Here is an 11,435-nt window from a genome sequence, read left to right on the forward strand (position 1 = left end):
CCCTGGAATAGAATTCCCAGATTTGCTGTGGCTGCCCCTGGATCCCTGGCAGTGCCCAAGGCCAGGTTGGACATTGGGGCTTGGAGCAGCCTGGGACAGTGGGAGGTGTCCCTGTTGGAATCTTTATTTCCCTTCAGACTCAAACCATTGTGTGATGCTATAAAATAAAATTTTGAAATCATTTTCCACATTCCAGTTGACCCAAATATCTTCATCAACCAGCTCAAAATGTTCTCATTAACCTTTCTTCAAGCAGAGCTCATGCTGGGTCATGCCCTGATGTCCTTCCAGCTGCCTCCAAGGAGATGTCACAGCGCCCAGGGGACAGCAGCAGGGCCAGGACACTTTGGAGGATGCAGGCAAGATCTTCTCTGAAGATATCCAAGTTCTCTCATCATTACCCAGAGAGGGAATGAAGAATTTATGTTGGATCAGAAGGTAAAATTCAATCAGGAATTAACTGAACCCTTTGGATAAATAAGGTGCCTTTCTGACTAACCAGGAATTTAGATCATCAGAGAGTATTTTCCTAACATGACCAAAACTTGAGAAGATGGCAGAGAAAAAGATCATGGGATGACTAATCATATGATATAGGTAAAATGGTTTCTTTCACCTTTAATGCACATGTAATGAGAAGTTTATTATAAAACTATATTTTAGATGAGAAAGAAGAGTCTGAGATAGAAAAAAATTGCAAAAGAAAAGTCTGATGATCCCTGTGTTTCTGTGGGCAGTTTAAAAGCCTTGTGGAATTTGAGGTACCAAGTGTGGACTCTTTGGAATCTGGGTAAGGTTTGTACCTGGGCTGACAACTGTCTTTAAAAGAAACTCTGATTTAAATAAAGGGCTGAAGTTACTAAAATTACCAATTTCTGCAAACATGGGCACATCAGGGCTGTGTTGTCCAGGTGCCAAATGGCAAAGAGAAGATCCAGGCAAGGTCTTGAGGTCTGTCTGAGCTTCACTGAACATCTCTCGTGGAATGGACATGGAGTTCCTCAGCTCTGCCTTGTCACGGTCACAGGGAGACCCTACAAATAATCCCAATGCAGCAGGAGTAGGATCTCTCCATCCTTCACTCCTCTCTTGCAAAATTTGTGTTTCCCAAGGCTCCTGGAAGGCAGGGAGCAAGTCCTGGAGGAAGGTGCAGCTCTGCACTGGGTGAGCTTCCCATGGGCAGCTCCATGATTTTACTCTTCACACGAGGGGACTCCATCAGCCCATCTGTCCCTGCCCCAAATCTGCACCCCAAAGGCAGGATGTTGTTCCCATTTCACAGGACAGCAGCCAGGCAACACAACCTGGAAATCCTGCAGGCAGCTCCAAGAGCACTGAGGATGCTTTGGAGGTCTCCAGGCATGTCCTTGCCCATCTAAACAAAGACTTTATTTAAATCTGGATTTTTAGTGTTTAATTAAAAGCTGGTTCATAAAGACACTTACCATTTCGGGTTGGAAGTACACATGAAGCAGACAGTGAGGATCTGGAGATTTATTTCCACTGAAAGGCAAATTATTATCTTTACAGTCACATGTTGGTGTGCCTGCCATAACTTTCTAAACTAGTGACTGACATTTTCTGAGAGTTCATTTTTTTCTTTCTTTTCTAAGAAATACAGACCTAAAGTGCTTATTTCCCTGCTCAGGTCTCACACATTGGTAACACAATCCTGTGCTTATGAACTGCCACCAATACACTCCTAACACAAGTCCTGGTAGAGTTGTGTCCCATTGCTCCCCCCAAAAAATGGATATGCAGAACATTTCCTATAAAACCTGAATCCACACCCATTTTGTCTGGGAAAAAGGACACAAAAAAAAAACAGCAAAAAGGAGGGAAACAGAGGGCTGAGCTGTCTGGGATTCCTGCAGCAAATACTGTGGAGAGCCACTCATAAATGTCAGGGCTGATTTTCCAGACCAGTTCTTCAGATGGTGTTGGGAAAGAATGGATTTATGCCAGTAGGCACCAGATGCAGTTTTGGGGCCCAGAGAAAAATAAAAGACCCTGCCTTTTGTAAACAGCCAGGATGGGCTGCAGTGACAAATGAACAAGGCTGCCATGCACTCCATTCTAAAGTAGGGAATAATGGAAATTGTTCATTATTCACTTTTTTTTACTAATAACGATACAGAACGTATTAAGGGCAAAGGGGCAAAGCAATTCAACACATGATTGAGGAGGAAGATACATCTCAGGCTGAGATTTTGCCATGATAACTTCATGGCAACAAAAGATAATTTCTGAGTAGGAATACTCTTCCTTAGAGGCCTCCCTTAGGCTGCATTTCCAGTCTTGGGCGTGGAGCAGTCGAAGAATTAATGGGGGATGTTTGCAATCTCTGGGCCAGAGAAGCTCAGCACAGGATGGCAAGACACTGTTAAAGAAGGGCTGGAAGTGTTTCAGCAGAAGAAAAGAAGACACACAGCACCTGTGCACTTCAAACTCAGGCTGTTTGCTCCCACATTTTCACAGCCCAAAAAGCCTGGCCCGTTTTAACCTGGTGAGCAGCACATCTGGCATGGGTGTCACACACAGAAAAAAAATGCAAACCACAGTGTCAATCTGAAATTGCCATGCTAGGCCAAGCTTATTTTATTACATACATTCTGCAATCTAAGGACTAATATGTTCATAATGTAAACATTAAGCATACAGAGTTAAAATTCAAGGCCACAATAGTTTGGGGTTTTTTTTGGATTGTCTCTTTTTTTTTTTTTTTTGGTTTTCTTTTTCTCTGTGTGTGTGTGTGTGTCTTTGGTTGGCCGAGATCAACTCGTAGTGTATAAATGCATAAGTTATATAATAATTATATAAAAAGGAAAAAAAAAATAACACTGAACTTGTATACTTCATTCTGACAAACGCACAGCGTTCGCGACTCGGTAAGAAAAACTGGCGCCCGCCTAACAAAAATACTCAGGTGATTTCTGATTCTGGCAGTCAGGGGTTGTCTCTTGCTCTAACCAATAGAAAACAAACTCCCTTAGTAATGATGAGGTTCTAACTGGCAACTTTTAAATATCAAACACAATTCCAGTTTTGACTTTTTTTTTTTTGTAAAAAAAAAAACAAAACAAAAAGAGAGATGCATATTCTGATTTCCTGCTTCTTCTGCTTTTCCCTTTTCCCACTTTTTATTACTACTGAATCAAGTCTGTTCCTCCTGAAATACTGGGAATGGTATAATACTGAGCAATATGTTTCACAAGTCCAACCAAGTGTTTCTTCATAGTCCCAACACTACAAAGTTTTCAGTCTTTTCAGTCTCTACTGGTCAAGAAGTTTCTTTCCTCCCCTTCTCACCACCTTCATCCTCCTCCTTCTCCTTCCTGCTTCCTGCTTCCAGGTGCAGGCAGATCTACAATCATACACTTGCCCTCCAGCACATTCTCATTTCCCACGTTTGGCTCAGGGTTCCTGTAAAACTGTCAAGGAATCTGAAAGTTTGGGTTGTCTTCACAGTTTGAGTAGCTGATTCACTCTGATGAATGGATCTCGTTTGATTTTAACTACAACACTGCTGGTTCTATTCCAAATCAGCTTTCACACTAACCAGTCTCTTCTGCTGATATGTTTCTATTTTTTAAATACAGATAGGCTTTTTTTTCCTCCTTTTTTTTTTTTTCCCTTTCCCCTCTCTTTTGTAATGATCCATATACTGTATGTTAGGTCACTATAGCCTTATCCTTATATTGCTGTAGTATAGTCCCAGTTTTGCACTAGCATGATACCAAACTTCACACACTTTAACAAGCTTATCAACTTTTTAAGACCACCAGCTTCCGTAGGTTCTCCTTTATCATTTCATGCTTCTACCTACAATAGTCTATTGTTGTTTGGTCCACAGAGTCGATGCCCATATACATTACACTTTAGTATCTTAATACTTCTTGGATATTTCCTTTAAATCCCTACTACAAAAAAAAAGTCTTTTTGACATCTATTTTTAACATGGTTTTGGGGGTGGTTTTTTTTTTTTTTTTCCTCCCCACCCCAGCCAAACCTTCACTTGTCTCTTTAGGCACTTTTAATTCGAGCAACTCCAACAGAGTTCGTTGCGACTCCCCAGGGACCACACTGAGAAGAGTCTTGGCTTCGCCCGGCGTTCCTTTTTTCCCCCACCCCACTCTAGTAGTAGGTGCCGAGATGAGAAGGCATGTGAGCAGCTGGCAGCCTGGTGTTGGGGTAGATCCCTCCAGTGGGCGAATTCCAGTAGGGATTGGGGGCGGCGAAAAAGCTGGAGGATGTCACAGGCAAGGCCGGCGGGTGCGGGGCCACAAAGTTCATCTTCTGCGGGTGCGCGTGGTAGGAGCTCATGTAGGGCAGGTCCGACGGGTATTTGTACATGGAGGACTCCGGGGGGTGAGGCTGCAGGGCCTGGGCGATGCCGTGGAAGTCGAATTTGTAGGCGTAGCGCTTGCCGTGCACCTTGGTCATGATGTTCTTGTCGTAGTAGTAGCGCAGGGCGCGGCTGAGCTTGTCGTAGTTCATGTTGGGCTTGCTCTTGCGCTCGCCCCAGCGCCGCGCCACCTCGTCGGGGTCCGTCATCTTGAACTCGCCGTTGGTGCCCTCCCAGGTGATGCAGTTGGAGTTGGAGCTGTCCGACAGCAGCTCCAGCAGGAACTGCCACAGCTGGATCTGCCCGCTCCCTACGGACAGGGGAACAAAAGAGGGAATCGTCAATAAGGCCAAGGCGTCAGTCCCACGAGGACCCCATTAGGAAACATTGTTATTAATTCCTTCTATCAACCATTCCCCCCTCCTCCCAGGACTGTGTCACAAAACCCTAAAGAGCAGGGATAATTGCAATGTGCCGTGTTTTCTCCCCCCGTGTGAGCAGCAGAACGCCGTTCCGTGGAGATTTAATTGTTACCTAATGTCACTCAGCGCAGACAATTGATGGGGAAATAATACAGAGCTCGTTTAGGAAGCTGATCTCCAAAGTTCAGCACAAACAGCTTTCGCTTGCGTAACGACACTCTGCTTGTTCTCACAGCATTTGTGTTGCAATTAAATGTTCCCTTGCTATGGAATGAGCCCACACAAAATGGAGAAGTTTAGAGCGAGCTGGGCCCGTGCCAAACCATTTCATCCCTTTGCAGCGTTTGGGGAAATGCAGAACGGAAACTTATTAGCTTGCTGTTGCACTGCATACAACCAGAGGGCAAAACAATTGCAAGAACAGTGAAAAGGTCCATAAAATACATCCTTGTCATCATTCTGCTTCAAAGGAGTTAAAATGATTATTTCACATTAAGACATGAACTGTTTGCTGTTGTATTTTTCTCGCTCTCTGCCAATTCCATCTCAAAAAGAAAATAGTTAATCTGCTGTAAACTTTGCAAAAATAAGGTAGGGCAACAAAATTTGTTTTAGACAAGTGAAAGTAGATTTCAAAGGGCCTTGCCACTGATAGTCATGTTAGAAGCTTAGCATTTCTTAACAAAGCAACACTGAAATGATGCAAAATGCAGCTGAAGCAGCCTGCGATGCAATCTGTTTCACAGGCACGGTGTCAGCAGAATTTGCCAACCAGCCTGGATGTGCTAACTCTGAACTGTGTCTCTGAGCAGGAATTGGTTGGGTTTCTTTATTTTTTTTTATCCAAACCAGCTATGTGGGTATAATAAACAAGCTTTTCTTTAGAAAGCTTATAGTAGCAATTACAGTATCGAGCTAGAGCAGCATCTGAAACCCATTAGCAGTTTATACTTCAGTGCAACTGAAACCCATATTCATTTAAACTGTATTTATCCAAACTGGCCTTAATGAATTTCTTCTGTTCCATTAACATGCATTAAATAAACAAACAAACAAAAGAATCCGTGGTATGAGCAAGGCATGCAAGTTTTAATACATGAAACATAACAAGCGGATTAGGCTTTGAAAATCAATAAACAGTTCAGCACTGGACAAAACACAAGTTTTTGAATAAGCAATCCAACATATGTTCTAACATAAACACTTGCCTTCCAAATGTAATATATAGTCCTATGAAAATAAATGGTTGCTGTCAATTTCCTTTTAATGAGAGAGTAATTCCACCGATTTATAAACACACAAAACATGTTAAAGCACAGGAATGATGGTGTGGAGAAATTCCATATCCAAATGTTAAAAAGCATCCCAATCCAGATCGTGTTAGTGTCATCCACAGTGATGAAGTCAACCAAATGGACAGTTGATAAAATTTGGCAAGCCATGATTTATCACCAAATTAAAGAGATGTAGGGCACCCACTTCCAGTCAAGACTAGTGTTGCCTGGAAACCCCAACCACCTCGGGCCATTTGGAAAATCCTATTCTTAACACTTATTTAATTACTTTCCTCTGCCACATAAAACTGTTTAGAGAGTCAGCGAATCTAGAACTGTGCTTGGTGTCACTTGGGAGAAAATGAAAGGAAACTGATCAGCATTTTGGCAATTTCAGGCCTTGAAAAGACAAATGATTGTTGTAAAAAGAGCCATTGTCACTGGGAGCTGAGGAACAAGGAATATTGTGCCCTGGGATGGTCCAGGCAAGGGACACAAGTGGAACACACAGTGTCAATCCATTGTGGTGGGCTGTGGTGTTGATCGTGGTGCTGCACAGCTACAGAGTGTCCTGGACACTTGGAACAGTGAAATCTGCACAATTCCCAAACAGAGCTACTAAATCACCCAGAACATCCCTTGTCTTTAGCAAAAACCTGCTTGTCCCAAGGTTGCACTTGGTGACCCTTGAGGTGTTTTCCAACCTGAGTGAATCTGTGTGTCTGTGATTGCTGGAATTCTAGAAAATGAAAATTTCAGGCTTTCTGATCCTCAAGCAAGCACCACATTTGACTCGAGGCCTTGGAACTGAGACTGACTGACAGCACTGGGGTTGTGGGTGTGTAGTTTGAATAGTGCTGTGTGATATCACAGGGTGAAAAACTTAGAATTTAAGGTTTTAGTATATAGTGATATATATGGGGCAATATGGAGGATTTAAGGTGTTGTCTTAGTCCTTCTTCACCCTCTTCTTCTTGGTTTCAGGTGATTTTTTCTAACTGGGTGATAAAGGCCAACATTGTGGACCTTGTGTGGTCAATTATTGGGTTAAAAGTATAAATAATACAGGTGTCATCTTGTTATTGGATAGTTTATGCTTAAATAACCTTGGAAAGAGTTAGAGACACCTCCATTTTCTACCTTGCTAGTTAGAGCTCACAGTTTGTCAGACTGTGCTATAGATAAGAATTAATAAACACTGAGTCTGAACAAGAAAATGCTCTAACATGAAGAAAAGAAGAAAAAAACCTCAAAAATGATTGTCTTCTAAGCTACACATCCCTCTCCACAATGCACCCCATTCCCTTCTTGAAGTGGGAGAGAATTTTTGAAGTGTTTAGACCCAGTTATTATTTGTGAATAGATTATACTTCTTGGGGTTTGTTTTCTTTTTCCTACAGATTTCTGCTGGGTTATTCATCCCAAAATTTTGCATTCATCAAGGCAAGTATGACACTGTGTTGTGGATTAACAGAATCTGGGGCACAGCTGATAAAGTGTGGGTAAGAGATTTGTATCTTTCTGGAGGGATAACTGGAGATCAGATGGGGTCTCTTACACCCCTTAATCAAATGCTGATGTTCAGGCAACTGAAGTGAACTCCAGCTTCAAAGCTTGGACTCTTTGGAGGTCCTTTCCAACCTTAATGATCCTAAATTCCTCAGTCCCACCCTTGTGCAATTCAGAAATCCTGCAACACCCTGGGTATCATCAGCTCCCCCTGAGCCACGCTGAAGAGTGGGAGAATCAGGGACATCCCCTTCCAGGTCTGGTCTTAAAGATGAAGTGGGGACAGTCAGCAGTGAAAGAAAGGAAAGCTCCTAAATCAGCAAAACCCCTTCTCACCTGGATTTGCAAGTCGGCTGCTGGTCGGTCCAAGAATCTGATATGGATCTACAAAATTGTAAAAGGAAGATTTAAAATCATGCAAATGTTTTTGGTACTATTTCTCAACCTTGTAAGGGGCACTGTGCACTGCCTGATGGGACAGCAGGCCCAATACCTGAGCTGTTTTCTCCCTCTGCATGGCAATATTTGTGTGTTTTCCTTTCAAACTCGGTGTGCAAGGACATACATTGGCTTTTTGTGCTGTATTAATGAGCAGATGTCTATATTCAGAATGCAAATTTTGTTATGAAGCATTCTGGTGGTGGAATCCCCATCCCTGGAGGTGTCCAAGGAAGGGCTGGAGGTGGCACTCAGTGCTCTGGGCTGGTGGGACAAGGTGGAGATGGGTCACAGGTTGGACTCAATGACCTTGGAGTCCTTTCTCAACCTCAGTGATTCCATGATTCTGTGATTCTCTTCTGCCACTGGACTCCAGTGAGGGATGCCATGGATTAACCCTGCAGCTGGAGTTTTCAGAAGAGCCTCTGTCAGCCTTCCAATGCCTGTAGCATCTCAGTATTTCCCTCTAGGAGTTCCCTCTGGAAATGAAAACTTACTTTGGCCTGAAGTCTAACAAGGAAAAAAACGAGGGTTGTGACAGCAGGACTAAAGCCAAAGCAATGGGCTGCAAGCACTGAGTGACCCTGTGGCTTTTACAGCCAAGGAGACAATCAGGTTACATTCCTTACACATTTAAATCATCTCTGCAGCTCACACACAGCCATTAAAAGGTCCTCAGGACATATCTAAATCATGGGTATATTTCTAGGAAGATTCTAGTGGTTGGAAGGCCAGATTAGATAAAACACTGTTTGGGCAAAAATTAGTGTGATACTTCCCAGGCAGTCTGTGCATGAGTTAAATGAGACCTAGTCATGCACAGTCCTGTTTAGCTGTAACAAAAACCAGAATAATGATTTAAAATCCATGTGATAAAAACTGGCTCAGAGTCTTCTGAGCTAAGAATATCCTCTAAATCTCTTTTATTTCCTCCTTCTAACCTTTTGCTGTTAACAAAAGCCATGACTGACTCAAGACCTTTGTAGTGCTCTCCCAGCTACCTGTCCAAAACACAGCTGAATTTGCAACAAGGGATTAGGCCCCCACCCCATGGATTTGCTGCTCTGAAAACACAAAAGGTGCCCATTTTGCTAAACCACTACTCTGCAAACCCAAAAATTTCTTCTTTCCCCTCAGTTTTCCAACAGATTAAGAATCTCTCTAATATTCCTGTTGGGTTTCAGGAGCCAAATTTAAATTGGGTTTCTGTAGGCTGTAATCCATTTCCTTTTTTTTTTTTTTTCTTTGCCTCATGCATATTTTCCAGCTGCTGGCATCTCAACTATTGGGGTCTTCTGACATCTTTACCTTCCATTTTTATACTCAAACTGTAGATAATTTTTTTTAAATAGCATTTTTATTCTGGAAGGGTGTCACTGCCTTTAAACATTTAGATTCACCCCCAATTCCAGCTGCAGAGCAAAACCCATCCACATCTGGGGTTTTGGTGGTCTCCAGCTGGCATGGTCTGAACCAGATTGTGCAGTTTGGCTGCCCTTCTCATCATATCCAACAAACACAGGCAGAATTCAAAGCAAATGACACCCACCTAACTGAGGACGCTGGTCTTCTGTTTTGGGAACTGTTGAGGATGATGGCTGAGTAGCTGAAAATGAAAATAAAAACCACAGAAAAACCTCATTTAGTTATTTTTTCCAGTTAGGAAGTTGCTCACCAAACCTATGAGAGGTCCCCAGGCCTGGAACTCCTGCTGCCTTCTGCTCCAGCATGGACACAACAGGATTTAAAGCTCCTAAAAAACTTTTTAAAGCTCTGTGGTGATGGACTCGATAAAGTTCAAGGAAGGATTTGGCTGCCCAGTGACACCCCCCAGAATTGCCCATACAACTGGCTTTCCAAAAATGCACAGATAAAACCCCTCCAGAGCTCCTGTAATTCCCTCTGGAGCCTAATCCATGTTTCCCCAGCTGTGCAGATGCTTTTACCTTTTGACTGAGGGCTGGGGTGGCTGTGACTCGTCCATGCTGATCTCCTGGCTTGCTCATAAGGCAAATCTGTGAAGGAAAAAAAAAAAAAGGAAAAAAAATACACTTATTCATGCAGATATGGCCTGAAGTGGTTGTGTCCAAAAAAGGGCACCTTTGAAGAGACTCAGGATTTCGAAAATTGCTGAAACAGGTGGGGAATTCTTTGTTAAAACTTTTATCATCTTTATTGTCTCTAAAAACAACAGTGGTGCTCTGCACTGCTCTGCAGAGGTGCCTTTTGTTGCCAGGAGTCTGAGCTGCACTGAAACAGGTGATGCAAAGAATCTTTAGAGACAATATAGAGATCAGCACTAACAAAGGTTCAGGGGATTCTCTTTAGTCCCCTTCCTCAGCCCAGGACATCAAGGAATGACACATTGACGTCATGAATAATCTGGGTTAGAATCTTGCAGGAAAAGTCCTCCAGAAACTCATTTGATACATAAATCCTCCCAAATTCAGCATCTAAGACAGGCTTTGGTTGATTTATTCCTTTCTGCTCCTTGGGACAAGCTCCTTAAATATACACATCTAAATTTTCATTTCCCTTTCTTTCATTTACTTGTTACTTCTATTTTATTTCAGTGCTTTAACATATTAAAAAAAATTAAAATAAGCCATAAAAGCTTTCTTCATAAAGCAAATGTAGTAAATTCAAATGTTTGGTTTACCCTTAGAAATCTTTGGCAGTTTCCTGTGCTTTTCCACGGCTGACTTTAGCACGTTAACTAAAATTACTGCCAAAAACAGAGACTCGTGTAACTTCCAGGAGCTCAGGAAGGGAGCAGTGCCCACCTGGTGGAACTAAGTTGGTGCAGATGTCTCGACTCTCAACAAACTACTTGTGCTTTATTTCAGAATCCATGTTTGGGAATGAAATCTGTCAGAAAGCAAAGGAACAGCCCCAGACTGGCTCTGTGCAAGGCAGATGTCTCTGCCCATATTCCCAAGCACTGGGAGAAGCAGCACTGCATGGAAATGGAAATAAAGTGTAATGTAAAATGCACAACCCAAATTGCCTTTAATTCATTTAGTTTGTTTGGCACTGCCACCTCCCAGAATCCTACACTTCAAAACTTTTGCTTGTGCTGAGATTTGCAACTGATTTTTTGTACTGCATTTTCATAATGAATAACCCTCGTATCTCTGATTTCTTCAGAACTCTTCCACAGCTTCAGAGAAAATAATGTGAATTTTACAGGTGCTCATCTCTGGGCAGAATATGAATCACTGTGACTGCAGATGTCCTGCCCAGGCTGAGATCAACAGTGCTGTGTAGTTAGAGACTTCACCATCTGGGAAAATAAATCCAGAATTACTTTGGTTGTAATTCCAGTGGGTTCTGAGTTCTGTCTGTACAGAGGGAGCTCAGCTGTGGGGTCTGGCAGGTCTCCTGTGCAGTCCTGCCTTGTCTGGGCAGTTCCCTTCCTCCATGGCAGATTCCTCCTCTCTAGATTCT

General features: G+C 42.7%; 1 protein-coding gene across 3 annotated transcripts in view; it reads right to left on the reverse strand.

The window, feature by feature from the left end:
* Positions 1-2,563: 2,563 nt before the first annotated feature.
* ERG (ETS transcription factor ERG) overlaps positions 2,564-11,435 on the reverse strand; it is a 140,625-nt gene continuing 131,753 nt past the window's right edge. For all 3 annotated transcript variants that reach the window (XM_083854938.1, XM_083854936.1, XM_083854937.1), the window contains 4 exons: positions 9,935-10,003; positions 9,538-9,594; positions 7,887-7,934; positions 2,564-4,655 (listed from right to left, as the gene is read on the reverse strand). In XM_083854938.1, the coding sequence (XP_083711064.1) occupies positions 4,135-4,655; positions 7,887-7,934; positions 9,538-9,594; positions 9,935-10,003 (695 nt within the window). In that variant the 3' untranslated portion in view covers positions 2,564-4,134. The remainder of the gene's footprint in view (positions 4,656-7,886; positions 7,935-9,537; positions 9,595-9,934; positions 10,004-11,435) is intronic.

This window comes from Zosterops lateralis (genome assembly GCF_965231275.1).
Source record: "Zosterops lateralis genome assembly, chromosome: 2".
In the NCBI taxonomy this organism is placed as follows: Eukaryota; Metazoa; Chordata; class Aves; order Passeriformes; family Zosteropidae; genus Zosterops; species Zosterops lateralis.